Source organism: Sinocyclocheilus grahami, unplaced genomic scaffold, assembly GCF_001515645.1.
Source record: "Sinocyclocheilus grahami isolate Dianchi unplaced genomic scaffold, SAMN03320097.WGS_v1.1 scaffold47.1, whole genome shotgun sequence".
Taxonomy (NCBI): Eukaryota; Metazoa; Chordata; class Actinopteri; order Cypriniformes; family Cyprinidae; genus Sinocyclocheilus; species Sinocyclocheilus grahami.
This window is the reverse complement of record NW_015505226.1, coordinates 802,870-819,609: the sequence shown is the minus strand read 5'-3', so window position 1 is coordinate 819,609 and position 16,740 is coordinate 802,870. Positions and strand designations below refer to the sequence as shown.

Here is a 16,740-nt window from a genome sequence, read left to right as displayed (position 1 = left end):
CCTAAACCTTTCTTTATTTGCAGGTTTAAATTTTTTTATTAAATTTCGAAGGTTTTCAAAGTGCTCTGAGGTTTTTGGTACCCACAGTATTTTGTGAGGGCAATATGTCAATGTTACAATATCACCCTTAAAGCACCCTTAACTTTATAATTGACAGTCCTTCCTCATATTTATTATAACAGTGTTCATTTAGTTATTCATCTAATATTGATTAAAACTGCTGTAATTAAATTTATTTTTTCTCAGAAAACTAGTCAATACCCATTAAAGAGGTGATGAATTAAGTTGAGCCGTAGCGCCCTCTACAGTAGGGTGGTTGGGTGTGTTGACATTTGCTGGAGACAAAAATCAAACATGCCTCGTAATTCAAAATAGTATGCATATGCATATTGAATATTATGTAGTAATTACATGTATTTTATGTACCGCATGTGCTATTAGTACAGCTTAATCGGGTTATAAATCTTGCTGTAATCACACAAACAAAAAGTCTAAATAAATAGGTTATGCATGCAAGTATACAGGAGTATAAAAGTCTGAGGCTACACTGAAAACCGAGCATCTCTGTAGAATTAAACAGAAAATGTTAGGATTTCAAACAAAGAAAATATTTTTAAAAAGACACACACACACATATTTAATCCAATCTAAATTTGTGATATTGACCATGTTAACTTTAAACAATTTAATTAAATATTGAATTATTCGCTTTTTTATTTCTTTGTTCAATTAATTTGTATCAAAATGCATTACTGTTTTGGCGTTGTATGTTGTTTCTGACTTCCTGTCTCAGTATGTTACGACACACGCAATCGGTTTGCGGCAGTGGCTGAAGTGCTGTGGAAGGGAAGTGAACGAATTCTTTATTAGTGAATTGTGTTTGCTTGTTGAGTTGTTTCTCCATGCGTTTAAACTCTTCATAACCAGATATTACACAGCGTTTTAACGAGGCAGCCCTGGGCTCATTTCCCACAGAAAAACTCCGGAGTAACGGCATTTTCTGACTGCGAGTAGCGGTAACCGGGTTCGAGCACCCCCGAGCACAATGCTGCTCACAGTGTTTTGTGCACCGAGAGACCGCTCGGAAACCACTTTCGCCTTGGAAGTGTCCCCGGAGCTTGAACTCAGGGATTTTGTGGCTCTTTGCGAACTAGAATCAGGAATACCAGCCAGGGAAATTCAGGTAAATATCTTTCAAAAGTGTTGCAACAGTTATTTAGCCTCTATGCTAAGCGACCTGACTAAACAAGTTCGTGCCAAACAAGCCAGCAGGTCCATTCTATTAATAGCATACTGAGGCTATGTCAACACTTCTGGAAAACCCCAGATCTCGAAAGATTAACAGGCCACGCTAATTTCAATTAAACGTAGTTTGTTTGCTAAATATGAATCATGTCAGGAAACAGCAATACACGGAATTGTGCCCTGTAAAACATGGAAGCCCATTTCCACCACATAACAAAAATAAAAATCATGCTTTGGTAAATCATAATCATGTCAAATATTGTCGTAATTATGAGATAATTACGTCAAAATGGTTATACTAAGCCGAAATATGAGACAAAATTTCATTATGACCTGAAAAGTCGAATTGTTATGCCATACTTGGGTTTTTCTGTCATAATCATTACTTTTTATGTCAAGTCTTTATATGTAGTAATTATGCGTTTTTTGTAATATCATAATTATGATTTACTAAAGCATGTTTTTTTTCTAATGTGGCTTCCGTAGTTAAAACGCAGATGATTGATTCTTTATTTGATATGGGTGTATCGAGGTTGTTGAAAACCGAAAGAGAAACTTTGTCTGTATGTACGCCCATTTAATGGTGCATGAATTGAAACTGTAACCTGTAATTTATTAACAGAAAAGCTTTCAAAACGGAAGCATTTTTTGTATATTTTAGACCTAAAGCGCTTAATTTCATAGGTGTTTTGAGAAAAAGATGATATACTGTATTTTCACATATTAAACAAAATAATGCAATCTTTGCTGTACAGATCTCGTATAATGAGAATTGTGACCTAAAGCACTAATGGAGTCATAAAAGATTATAAGATTGTTCAATGTCTGTGCAGTTTTTTTTTTTTTTTTTTTTTAAGTTTTGCATGTTGCCTCAATAGTTCGTAATGAATTGTTGATTTTATTGGTTTGGTTTGAATAAATTTGATAAACTGTCAGACATTTTAAAGGATTATAAATAATTACAGGTGGTGGGGCTCAATAATAAAATTCTTCTTGTGGCAGAAATATACCTGTTTCCAATCTTCCAACAACTGCATGGTTTTACATCTCAATTTATTTACATGCCTGATGTTTACTTATCTTAAACCGAAACTTCTGAAGCATCTTACTAAATTTATTTTGTATAAATGTGGCAATAGGAGCAGATAGTAAACTGGTAAAGCACCCATTTCAGAGTCCTTTTTCCTATTTGAATTGGCAATAATGTTCAAGCTGAGGTCGTTTTCTCTTTAATTATTTTATTTGATAGTTGCCAATCCTGTATAACTTGACATGTTTTCAATAGGTTGCCTTTGGAAATTATTAAAGAATAGACTTACCATTACCTATATGTGTTCATAGTCCATCCTTGAACAATATTGTCAGGCTTTTGGTAATGATATAAAACAAATCTAAAGGGGAAGTTATAACACTTTTATTATCAGTAGTATCTCTTTTTATCAGATTCATGATGTTGTGGCTGTGAATGTAGTGTTTTACATTGTGTTTTTGATTTAAATGAAAACGGACAGGAAAAAGCTGGTGCTGACAAAGTAATCTACAGGAAGGTTTTTTTGTTTTTGCCCGTCTACCACTACGTTGTTTTGGGAAGTCTGTGTTATTCTCTTATTTGTTGTCCTTTTATTATCAGTAGTATCTCTTTTTATCAGATTCATGATGTTGTGGCTGTGAATGTAGTGTTTTACATTGTGTTTTTGATTTAAATGAAAACGGACAGGAAAAAGCTGGTGCTGACAAAGTAATCTACAGGAAGGTTTTGTTTTTTTGTTTTTGCCCGTCTACCACTACGTTGTTTTGGGAAGTCTGTGTTATTCTCTTATTTGTTGTTCCTTGTCTAAACGCTTGATTTTGGTGTAAAGCCATGATGTTCCCTTTCCAGCTGTCTGTGATCTTTTGTCATGTCTACATTCTTGTTATTTTGTAATCTCTGGGTCATATATCAGTTCAATCTATTTGAGAAACTCAGTATCATCTTGTATACAGTTTAAAACCAAATAAAAGGGAAAAAAGTGATTCTTATATTTCAAATGTGCAGCTGTTTTTTTTTTTTAGTATTAATTGTAAATAGTTGATTGCAATAATGTGACACGCATAAGCATAATGCTTTATATGTTTTAATGTTTATTAGATAAATTGGACAGATTTGTCAGTTGTGGAAAATCTTATAATGCTAAAATGCCTATTAAGTCTACTTAAATTACTTACAATTAACAGTGTCATTCATCTTTCATAATAATAGGGTGTATCTCTGACTGAAGTGTTAAATGTTACCCTAAAAGCAAAAATATATATTAAGAAATATTTTAATTATGTATTATTAAGAAAATGAAACATACGTTTTATTTTTACATCTTACATGCAGATTCTTCATTCGTTTGTTCTTATTAATACATAGAGACCGCAAGTAACGTATTGAATTAAAAGTGCAATTTCGAAGTAGAAAGACTGAAATTGTATTTTGTCAAACGTATTTAAATAAACTTTTTCATTTACATCTTACAAAAAAAATGTATACAGTGGGTAATGTGATGATTTTGTTATCTGTAAACATTCGGAGCTGATCCGTGCTGGTCACTGAGGAAATACATCAACTTCACGCTGTGGATCGCCGGATCGGCTTTCACCGTGGACGAAGCGGAGTTCAGCCCGGGGTCGTCACATGTGGTTGCCACAAGTCGACTGGCCGCTCCTTCGTCGAATCCGCCGGCCGCCGCTCACTCAAGGCCGCCGTTTCGCTGTGTTTAGTTGTAAAAGCGAAATTACTTTGTTTGGCCTTCCAAAAGAAGACACGACTAGAAAATCAGTGTTTAAGTTGTATTTACAACACTGTTCCAGAACAGTTCAACCAAAATATTCAGATGTGTGCAGCACATTTTATGGAGGACTGTTTCCTGATCCTGGTAGAGTAGACTACAATGCCTGCTGTTCTGACTCACAGACTAAGTAAGTTTTTTATATATAAAGAATTTGCCACTGACTATTCAAACGCAAGTTTTGAGCAGTGTAGAGTAGCGCTTGTTTGTAATTTCTCTGATCACAAATGGTTTTATGTTTACGCGGCGCGATGCAATGCGTAAAAAGATGCAACAAATACCTCGTTTATAATGGGTTTTAATGTTTTTGTCTCGTCGCTCCGGCCTGACAGGGCATCATCACAATATGGTAAGGCCTATAACATTTCCGTCACACGCTTTAGGTATTCGGCCAATCACAATGCACTGGGTAGCTGGCCAATCACAGCACACCTCGCTTTTCAGACCCATGAGCTTTCTAAAAGGGACATTCTACCAGAAACGTACATTTCCACTTGTAAAAATCTTGGGTGAAAAAAGTATCTTATTCTTAAATCTGAACGTTGAGTCATATGGAGGACATGTTAATCTATATGAAACACATATCATGCCATCTCAGCATGTTTTCATGATTGAAATAAATACTTTTTTTATACGCATTTCACCCCTAAAATGTCAGGCCCTGTCACAGACCAATTTGTATATGTTAGAATGGTTTCCTGATGAATTTCTTTGATACAAATAGCATTTTCTTATTGGTCACATGTCCCTGATTGTATATAGTAGGGGATATATACTCCAACCTTCATCTACACAGTTACAGAGATTAATTCATCAATATTTCCTCAAATATTACATTTTTATAACATAATTTCCTGTGTGACAGGACTGACCGAGGCGTGACAGGACTGACGGTGCTGTGACAGGACTGACTTTATGGATTTCGTTGATGCAGAAAAAGTTATGTTTTGTGTTCTTTATTTAAGTTTTGATAAGCATTCCTATTTTAAATTATTCTTTTAATGTTAATGTAATATTAGACTATGGTAAAGTTCAGCCAAGGACATATAATAAGGGCCTAATTCATTAGAATATGACCGACAAATTAATAAACTAATTTTATTTTATTTCAATATAAAAAGATATTTCATTTAACAATTTATTAAAATTACATTTCACAATAACATGGCCAGATACAATAAAAATAAACAACTAGAATTGCACAATGGCACAAACACAGACAGGAGTGAAAACAAAAATTCAATGGTACTACTACTATGTTAAAATTAATTTAACAATAACAATTACCAACTTGAATGGCACAAACTCAGACAGGAGTGAAAACAATAACCCTGTGTTGTGCTACGCGTACGCGGGTGTAATAAATATAAATCTAACTTCATAATATATCAAGTATATTTTACTATGATAGCAAATGTATAGACATTTAACTGAATAGCACAAAGAAAAGTAACTGTGGTACCACATAATATTACGGCTCAGTAATAACAGGGCAATACAATGGTAATATCTGCATTATTACTTAGGAAATTACATGGTAATAACGGAAATTGCATGTAATTTCCTAGGTAATAATGTAGATATTACCATGGTATCTGTATGAATTGAAATAATCACAGTCATCATTACTCAAAGCTTATATAGATGACAATTACATCTATATATGAAGAGTTTATTTGTAAAAACAGATAACTCAGTATATTTTAATTTTCAAAAATCATGTTTTTTATTATGTAATCATGTTTTAATTGTGTTTTATTGTGTTAGTTAGCTGTAATTATTAGTTATTTTTTAACCTAATCAAAATAACCCAACTAAAGTTTGACTAATCTGTTTTTGCAAATAAACTCTTCATATGTATTGAAATATAATTAATATACAAAGTGCAATGCTACATAGGCCTAGGTAAAAGAGGGATCAAATTAAAACAAATTGTTGATGAGCATAGAAAGCTTCAGATTTACAGTGTAATGTCTATTTATACCGTGACAGGGCCTGACCCTTTAGCTCGTCCTCCTCAAAAAAAAACATACAAAAACAAGCTTAAAATCATACAATTCACTGACAGAACTCACCCCTGATCAGTTTCAGCTTCACCTCAGTCAAATGATGTCACTTCCTTTGAGTCATACCTTTAAAGGCGCATTACACACATTTTATGTTGAGTTTTATGTAAACGTGACAGGACTGACCGAAAACATGGGGACAGTTGTAAAATAGTATTTATTTGTAGAATTTATGTATAATTTCATGTTTTTAATCAGTTGATGTGAATGATAACAACTTAAACTTGTTATTGATGGAGTTTTTTTCCTAAATAACAGTTTTTAGCATAACAAAACTATGAAAGCTGTAGGTCCAATTTGGCTGAGGACAAGGACAGGATTTGTAATTTTCAAAAGTGTTTTTAATAAATTAAAAAATATCTGAGAACCTAATGAATGACATATTCCTTTACAGAACAACTCACAGAAATCAACCATCAGTCAGTTTTAGACATTTTTTGGATGTAATACTTTTTATTCACTGTAACAAGTCAAGGACATATAATGTACACTTCTGGTAGAATGTCCCAAAAGCAGACAAGGCGGGGCATAGAGGAGAAACAATAATGTACAGTATGTGGAAAAGAATGTGTTTTTTAACCTTAAACCGCATAAATACATTTCATTACACCAAATACACCAAATAATGTTCTTTTTAGCAGCATCATATGACCCCTTTAAATGAAAAAAATGTGACGTGATAAGACACAGACATTAGGTTCAGCCAATAACAAAGTAATCTTCGTCAAAGCAACGCACAATCAAATGCATTAAAATTGGTTGGGCGTAATTGGACAGGTGAGGACGCTCTTCCGAATCAATTAGACTGGTGACTTGCTGTGTAAAAGCAATATATTGCCTGCGGAAATGCAATTTTTTTAAAATTCAAATTCAGTATTGAGCATTAGAACTCTTAAATGTTGATAAGCCGCGAGAAAGTTGACCGCATTCGTATGGCTCGTGTCATGGAGGATGAGAGAATTTGGGCCGACAGAGACACTGATCTCCCCGGGCTGGATGAACACAGCCTTAAAACAAATATAGAGGACTGTGAAGCGTCTGGTGGACTTTACTGGTATGTAATAAAACAAAATGAATAATAAATGTTAAATGTGTTCGTTATTCCTATGTTCTAACGTGGCCTGGTATCATAACTATTCCTATCCTGTTGTTTTACTTCCTTTTAACCGCCTATCTCACAGTAAGGTTCAAGACTTGTAATGCATCTTTTTTTAAAAGGTTTTAGATGGTGTGCTAAATTTCATTTTGATCTCTCTTTTTCTTCGCACATCTGAAGGGTTGGCTGAAGCTCTTAGATCTGTTGCAAACTTTCAGTTTTGGAACTTTATGGGGTTTTCTCTGCCTGTGTCCTCCCTCTTCTCTCTGGAGAGCTCCAGTCTGAAATCTTCTGACATGCACTGTGAGAAGAGTGAGGTGAAAATGTGTTTTTGTGAAGTATAAACATTACATTTTAAAGCACATTGCTCAATACTGAATTTGAATTTGAATTTTCGCAGTCAATATACTGCTTTTACACAGCAAATCACCAATCTAATTGGTCCTCAATTTTGACTTTTAAAGAATTGACAAATACCAAAATACACATGATTATTACTTCTCTTAATAGTTCAACTTATAAAGAGGCACTTATTCCTCCAATTTTAAAAATTACAAATTGGTCTATGAATGGAGTGTTTCCAAGTGCTTGGAAAACTGCAGTTATTACACCTGTGTTTAAATCGGGAGATAATATGTCAATTAGTAATTATAGACCCATTAGTATTCTCCCCGCAGTTTCAAAAATTGCAGAAAAATGGATCTCCGAACAGATAATATTACATTTGAATAACACATCATTTTCATTGCATCCGATGCAGTTTGGTTTTCGAAAGTACAATTCAACAGAAACCACAAATTGTCTTCCTTTGGAAAATATTAAAGCAAAATTAGATAAAGGTGGTGTGGTGGGAGCTGTTTTTCTGGATTTAAGGAAAGCATTTGACACAGTAAATCATGAGATTTTAATTAAAAAGTTGTTCAATTATAATTTCTCAACAAGAGTAATTAAATGGATAAAATCATATTTAACGGATAGACAACAGTGTGTTCGAGTAGATAATAAAATCTCACAGTCACTTATTAATTCAGTTGGTGTACCTCAAGGATCAATATTAGGTCCTCTGTTATTCAGTTTGTATATTAATGATTTGAATCAGAATCAGAATGAGTTTTTATTGCCAGGTATGTTTACACATACGAGGAATTTGTTTTCATGACAGAAGCTCCACAGTGTAACAGAATGACAGTGACAGAACAAAAACACAGATAATAAAAAATAGAAAAATAGAACAAGTAACTAAGGAATAAAAATATACAAATCGACAATTGTATGTACAGGTATATAACAATAGACAGTTGTATGTACAGGTATATTATGTGCAAATTGAAATGTAGACTGAGTGTGTGTGTTAGATAAATAAGTGTATGAGTGAATAAATAGTGTGTGTTCCACAGTTCCACACATTTGCCTGATGTTTGTGCACCTGCTGTAAATTGTTAGATGTATGCTGATGATACAATTATATACTTGCATGCTAAAACTAGCGGCAGATGAATTATCAGCAGAAATGGTTAAGATTACAAATTGGTTAAAAAACTCCTGTTTACATCTTAATGTTAGCAAAACTGTATGTATGTTTTTTTTTTTTTTTTTTTTTCAAAGTCTGCAAATAGAGATCCCGATCCAGATGTCACAGTTGCAGGTAAAAGGTTATCAGTAGTTCAAGAGTATAAATATCTAGGTATAATACTTGATTCACAACTTGCATTTAAAAAAAACAAGTTAAAATAAACTTAAAATTTAATTTAATTTAATTTGGCAAATTTTAGATATATTAGGAATAATTTAACCACTGAGGCCTCAAAGTTATACATTAATGCTATGATTTTTTTTCTATAGTTTTTTTCTTTATTGTATTCTGGTTTTTGTAATATGTTTGTTTCTGTTTTGTGTATTTGTGGATTATGGTTCTTACCATCAACCTGCCAAGGACTGCAGATGAAAATTAACCTGAATGACTAAATCTGGCACATTTGCATAGTAGACTTGTTTACTCATGTTAATTAATGTGTATTGTCCCTTTTAAATAAAATCAAACAAAAAAACAAACATTTCAGGCACCCAGTGTTAACTAATCATTCATGTTCATCAGCCTTTGCACAGAAATGAAGCGGTCTCTTTTAAACCATTTTCCTTGTTTCAGGGCAGATGCTACCGAAGTCTGTTCTCCACAAGAGGAAACGTACGTTGCCCAGTTTGAATCAAGAGTACATCAACAGTTGTAAGTTTACAGATGAATTTCACCAAATGGTCAAACAGAAAAAAAACAAGTTAAAATAAACTTAAAATTTAATTTAATTTAATTTGGCAAATTTTAGATATATTAGGAATAATTTAACCACTGAGGCCTCAAAGTTATACATTAATGCTATGATTTTTTTTCTATAGTTTTTTTCTTTATTGTATTCTGGTTTTTGTAATATGTTTGTTTCTGTTTTGTGTATTTGTGGATTATGGTTCTTACCATCAACCTGCCAAGGACTGCAGATGAAAATTAACCTGAATGACTAAATCTGGCACATTTGCATAGTAGACTTGTTTACTCATGTTAATTAATGTGTATTGTCCCTTTTAAATAAAATCAAACAAAAAAACAAACATTTCAGGCACCCAGTGTTAACTAATCATTCATGTTCATCAGCCTTTGCACAGAAATGAAGCGGTCTCTTTTAAACCATTTTCCTTGTTTCAGGGCAGATGCTACCGAAGTCTGTTCTCCACAAGAGGAAACGTACGTTGCCCAGTTTGAATCAAGAGTACATCAACAGTTGTAAGTTTACAGATGAATTTCACCAAATGGTCAAACAGATACTCTAGCCTGGTCGCATTTCATCCATCGAAGACTGAAAAGAAAAGGATAATTTGCTTAACCTTATAAGGCCTATTGTATTATATTTGATACACACATTTCTAAGGCCTCTAAATTATTATAATCCAAATTTTGCTAAAAACAAACAAACTGATGAACACAATCCACTACATGCCTTGTGTTGTCTGGTTGATAGTTTATGCTTTTTTTTTATTTTTAGCAAGTAAAATGTCTTTTAGTATAATTCCAAAAACACACCCCTTCAGGTCTTGGAACACATGTCTTTTTGCTGTGAAAGCTTTAAAGATTTTTTTATAAAGTAAACTAGAATAAACAATTTCTTTTTATTTTTAGTAATATTTTAAGATGAAGACTTACTGGACTGAAGCAGCATAGGTTTACTTGATTTATCCATAATTCTTTTTTTATAGAAAAATCATGTTAAAATGTATGATCCGATATATCAGGCTTTTAAGGAACGTTTAAATTATCATTGTATTGCTTTGGATTATATGTTCTGCCCCCTACAATTAAAACTATAGTACTTTAATCATAAAACTAAGCATTAAAATATCTTACTAAGACATATTATTGGGAGATATATGAAGGTAGTCTACTATACTGTTATAAAGATCTAATTTATTTACATTATCAATCTCATCTTCCATCAGCCATAAAAGCCTGATATATCTCATATGATGTTCAAAAAAAAAACATGCATGTTTTGCTTATACATGTTCTATTCCTTTTGTCTGCTCAATTTTGTTTTCCTAGCGGTCTCTTTATATCAGGAGTTTTGGATGCATTCTTTGAAGAAGGATTTACACAGAGCACAGCACACTGAACTTTCAGAATTGGTGACATCTATGCGTCTTCCTGGTCTGAAAACTCCCACTGCTTTAAGCCCGTCCTCTGTGTTGAGCCCACCAGGACTACAGGCTAAGCCATACGCTCTATGGCAGAAGCTACCGCAAGTAAAGAGTCTGCTGAACTCCCTCAGTGTGCATGAGATCCAGCTTCAGGAGGTGTGTTTTGCAGAACACCAACAAGTCTTGCATGCAAAATGTGACCTTGGTCTGATGCCTACTGTTATGCCTCAATACTTATCCCTCTGTTTTTTGTGCTTTCGGTCAAGGCCATGTTTAAGCTGATTGTGTCAGAGGCCTCGTATCAGAAGAGTCTGATAGTAGCACTGAATGCGTTTCAGTGCTCAGCTGAACTCCGACAGATCCTCTCCCGTGTGCAGCAGCATGTTCTGTTCACCAACCTAAAGGATGTCTGCAGAGTCAGTGAATGGTAAGGATAGATACTTGAATGTACTATACTATACTATTATTAATTTATAGATATCATTTATATAATATTAAATATTAATTTATAGAGTTATAGACATAAACTACCATTCACAAGTTTAGTTAAGTTTATTCAGCAAGGATGTATTAAACTGATAAAGTGACAGTATAGACATTTATTTAACGTTACCAAAGATTTCTATTTCAAATAAATGCTGTAAGTTTTAAACTTCTTTCTATTAATCAAAGAAGCCTGAAAAAACATGTATCATGGTTTTCACAAAATTATTAACATTGATAATAATAGTTAATGTTTCTTGAACACCAAATCATCATTTTAGAATGAGACACTGAAGACTGAAATAACAGCTGCTGAATATTTAGCTTTGTCATCACTAGAATAAATTACATTTAAATGTATAAAAGCATTTAAACGGGAATCAGTTATTTAAAATGATAATATTACTGTTTTTACTAATGCAGTCTTGATGACTATATATAATATTTTATTTTGGTTAATTCTGATTTCTGCAGGACAATGGAGTCCCATCTTGGGCAGTATGTGGTAATGTCACAGGTTGGTGATATTGTTTTGAATCACCAGCAAGGTTTCCAAGAAGTCTACATGCCATATATCACCAACATGATGTACCAGGAGGCTCTCATCGCTCAGCTGCTGTTTGTTCTGTTTTCATGTATCATCCATATTGAACATATAAATTTAATGGCATGCTAGCATTCTGATTATGATCTTACACCCCCCCACCAGGCAGGGAAATAAGAAAATGCACTGATCCTGAAGAAACTAGAAAAAGATCCACAATGGCAGAGACTTTTCTGATTCTTCCCTTCCAGAGGATCACAAGAATGACACTCTTACTTGAGGTTGGCTTTCATTTATACAAAACAGAGAGATGTGCAGACTCTCCAGAGAGCATCCTGTTACCATTGTTTAGTGAACGTGAACATTTTGTTTAGAACATCCTCAAGCGAGCTAAATGTTTGTTCTAATGTCCCTAATCTGAAGGAAGCCATTGAAGCTGTACGTAAGGTAGGCTATATCATGCTTTTGCTTTCAAAATAATAAATGCCTCCCATATAATGAATAAATATCAGAATTAGATACTAATTTATTACTTACTCAATATTACATGTAAATCATGTTACCTTACAAATTAATGCATCTAAATGTATAGATTGTGTAAGAGTGTGACCGAAGTGTCCAACAAATGAAGAGGACAGAGCTGCTTGTTTGTTTGGACAAGTTAGTGGACTTTGGAAATGTTAAGGTATAAAATATCTTAATGTAATTCCTGGTTTTTTTTTGTTTGTCATTTTAAACCACTATCTTTCTGTTCTCAATTAGTCCATTCCATTAATCACCAGAGCGCGTCATTTGATTCAAGGGGGAACTTTCAAGCATCTAATTGTTGGTGGCAGTCACAAAGTCTCTAGTGTCTCGCAAAGATGTGTACATACACCTTTTCAATGATCTTTTGCTCCTCTCTGTTAAAAGGTATGGTCTGCTAGACGATCTCTATTTTACTGACCCTCTCATTTTTAAGATTTACAATTACTTAGTTTTGGTATTAATTTTTTTTTTTTTTCATACTCCACTTGGTGGACACTGGTTTGTTGTGCAGGACCATGCACTATTTCCTGATAATGTGGGTGTAGAGGAAATCAAAACAATTTTGGGATTACCTCCTGAATCCCTCCTGCTCCATCTGACTAAGAACCACAATAGATCTTCCACTGCCCTGATACTGGCTGCACCAACGAGGTAACTTTCTTGTCTTGGCAATACAATATATTGCATAGTGGAAGTATTCATCCGGAGGGAGCATTTTGATTTGAAAATGTAAAAATTCTTATTTAAGGTAAATTCTAAAATGGGAATAATTGTGTTCTCAGATTAGAAAAAGAGACCTGGATCAAAGTCTTCTCTTCAAAATAGTAGACAGGAAATGTGGAAATGCAACAAAGTATGCTCTTAAAGAAATGGGCACCATGAAGTGCTCTAAAATACTAATTATACTGGACCTTTTCATTGTTTTGAATATTGTTTCGATATTAATATGTATATTAAATAAAAGGCTGTACGCAACCGTTTCAACGTGAGCTTTATTTCAACAAAACACAATGAATGTACAGAAAGAAATTTACATTTGAAGCCACCCAGTTGCTGGGATTTATTCCCTTCGGAGTTGAATGGGCTTGTTCAAGACCATCGTTGAAAATGTCTTCCATTTCACCTATGATGAAAAGACAAAATAAAGTATCAGATCTGTTTTAGATGGTTAGGGGTGAACAATGCTTCCAAGATTTGTTATTTCACCTGTTAAAGTCTTTTTTTGTTGATCGGGAACTACGTGATTGGCTGAGGAGACATCAAGTCAAAGTCTGAAAGGTTTCTTGCCACCCAAACACCCGCTGCAAATAAACCCAGGTTCACAAGGAGATTCCTAGAACAATAAAACAAAGGAGATGGTCACATGGTGGCAAATATTTAAAACTATACATCTGAACGTCATTTCGAGTTTGTGAGTTGCACGCAAAGGTACAGTTCGTGTCGTTTAAAACGGTAACAAACCTTCTAAAATCATTTCTGTCCGCCGCGAAATGGCAAGCAGAGCTTATCCATCCCATGACACCAGCCGACCGTCCTTCTGTTTTCTTTCCGCTCATTTTATTTGTAAATATATAAGTATTAGCGAGCAAGCCAGAAGCTCTTTGATATTTCCTTGAGATTGCTACGGCAAACCACGAGGTTAACAATATCGCGCTACGGATCCTCGACTGGACCAAACCGTATTGAGAGACATGCGGTTTCATTTATCAGGAATCAATTTTGAAACGCCGTACCATTTGGCCCTCCACGGCTTACAGATTTTCAGCACAGTGCAGTTGTGAAACACACTTAAACATGGCTGCCACCAGATACCGTCGATTTCTAAAGCTGTGCGAGGAATGGCCAAAGGACGAATCAAAGAAAGGGCGAGATTTAGGAACATTTTTACGCCAAAGAGTCGCTAGTGCTTTCCGAGAAGGCGAAAATACGCAGGTATTGTAGGGGAATTACTGCACGATTTACCTGTATGGGGTGCGATTTTCATACATTTTTATGAAATGTTTTTAATGCGACGGAAACTGTATTTAGCGTGATCACAGTTTATTAAAAACGTTGTAGGCCAACGTCTTAGTCCACGGTTATTCAAACTACGAATAAATTATATAGAGAAAGCGAGCAAAGAACACAACGGAGCTTTTTGAAACTCCGAATTAGGGATGGGCGTATCGATCCGAAGCATATCGGATTTTAAACAAAGTTAAGTGGTTTTCATTACCCATTTTACTCTTAGTAATTGAATAATTTAATAAATTTCATAATTTAAAAGTTTAGTGCATCGAATCGGTATCAATATCGACGATACTGCCTTGAAAAATATCGGTATCGTATCGAAAACAAAATAAGGGGTATCGCCCATCCCTACTCCGAATCAGTTAAACCATTGCGTCGCGAAATGAATCACTGTTTCGAAGCGCTCCAATCGGATCGCGTATCACGAGTCATTTGATTCAGATCGGGACTCCAAAGCGTTTATTTTTTATAATTTTTTTTAAATTAAACAATACAAACATTAAAACATTAAGGCAGTACAATTATCAAAATCATAAATAAAGACAAGATAAAAACTAAAACAAAAACAGAAAAACAACAGAATATACACACAGATTTGTTGCCAGGGTAACAACCACAAAAAAACAAGGTAATAAAATTACATTTTAAGAAGACAAAAAGGACGAATATAAAGATACTGTTTTCATAGCTTTCAAATGAACAGAACTTTGGATAGTTTCCACATACTTATTCAAGCCCACTTTAAATAAGGAGAAGAGAGGTTTAGAGCCAGTAAACTTTTATGTATGTATGTGAAATTTAGCTAACAGGAAACATAAATGATTTAATATTTCCCAGTGTTCTCTTTTGAATTGTCAAACAAACCAAAGAAAGCATCATTAAAACAAAAAGAGAAGTCACTTACAAAAGATTGAATAAACACTAAAAAGTCTGACCAAAATGTTTCTGTGTAGGAGCATTGCCAAAACAAATGAATGAAGTCTTCTTCAGAAGAATGACAAAAACAGCAACTCACTTCAATGTCTGACTTATATTTCCTAAGAAAGACTTTAGTTGGGTAACATTTGTGAATCAACTTAAATGTTATTTCTTTTACTTTATTGGTAAGCAGATATCTATGAGGCAAGGTCCATACTTTCTCCCAAGGTATATTCTCCACAATGCTATTCCAATAAGGTATTATGTAAGGAATAGTTGTTATCTCTCCCTGAAAAAGAGCTCTAATTTTATAGTTATTTTTTTGTTGATCTGTAGAAAAGCAAACACTTCCGATCATTGTGTCAGATAAATTCAGAGTGTAAGTGCATGGCCATGGAAGTGTAGTACCTTGCAACAGAAAAGACACACCAGAGGGAAAGGCATTGAAAACAATAGCATATGCATCAGCAGATACAGGATTATTATATTTCTGTAAGAAATCAGAGTAGTTGTAAAGTCTGCCTTGTGAATTAAAAAGCTGTCCAACTAAAAGAAGATTGTTTTCGAACCAGTTGTCAAAGAAAAGAGATTTATTCTTGTAAAGAATATCCTTATTGTTCCATAAATAATATCTGTGCGGAGAAAAGTTGTGTTTGTAAATTAAGGACCAGGCCAAGAGCATCTGCTTATGGAAATTAGAAAGTTTGATTGGGATTTTTAAAACATTATAATTACAAAATAATAAGAAATTCAGGCCACCAACTTTAGAGAAAATATAATTTGGGATAAAATTCCAAAGTGAGGAGGGATTTTTAAGGAAATTCTTAAGCCAATTAATTTTAAAAGTATTATTTAAGGTAGTAAAATCTACAAAATCCAGTCCCCCCTGTTTTGTTGGGTTCGTTATTACAGATTTCCTAATATAGTGAATTTTGTTTTTCCAAACAAAATTGTTTAACATGCTGTCATTTCTTTTTAATGTTCCTTTATCAACCTCCAAGGAAAGAGCAGCATAAGTCAGTCGAGACAATCCTTCGGCTTTAGAGAGTAAAATTCTTCCTCTTATTGATAAATCTCTCTGCAGCCACGAGTTAACTTTTCTTTGGGTTTTCACTATTAGAGGGTCGAAATTTAGATTACATCTTGCTTTTTGGTCTTTATTAATTAAAATTCCTAAGTATGTAACTTGATCTTTCACAGGAATGCTACATATAGAGGGAAGATCACAGCGTTTGATTGACATTAACTCACATTTGTTGATATTCAGGCAGAGACCTGAAGCTCTGGAAAAAGACTCAATCAAACTCAAAGCTAAAGGGATTTGGGAGGCGTCATTCAGAAATAAAGTAGTATCGT

The 16,740-nt window shown here is 34.0% G+C and overlaps 1 protein-coding gene and 1 pseudogene across 1 annotated transcript; one reads left to right on the top strand and one right to left on the bottom strand.

Moving 5' to 3' along the window:
- Positions 1–6,881: 6,881 nt before the first annotated feature.
- Positions 6,882–13,426, top strand: LOC107582676 (rho guanine nucleotide exchange factor 19-like; annotated as a pseudogene).
- A 3-nt stretch (positions 13,427–13,429) lies between these two features.
- LOC107582677 (mitochondrial import receptor subunit TOM6 homolog) lies at positions 13,430–14,158 on the bottom strand. The gene is made up of 3 exons (XM_016268595.1): positions 13,918–14,158; positions 13,663–13,789; positions 13,430–13,579 (listed from the first exon to the last, which is right to left on the bottom strand). Exons 1-2 carry the CDS (start codon positions 14,010–14,012, stop codon positions 13,693–13,695), a joined length of 192 nt encoding a protein of 63 aa, XP_016124081.1. The 5' UTR covers positions 14,013–14,158; the 3' UTR covers positions 13,430–13,579; positions 13,663–13,692.
- Positions 14,159–16,740: the final 2,582 nt, after the last annotated feature.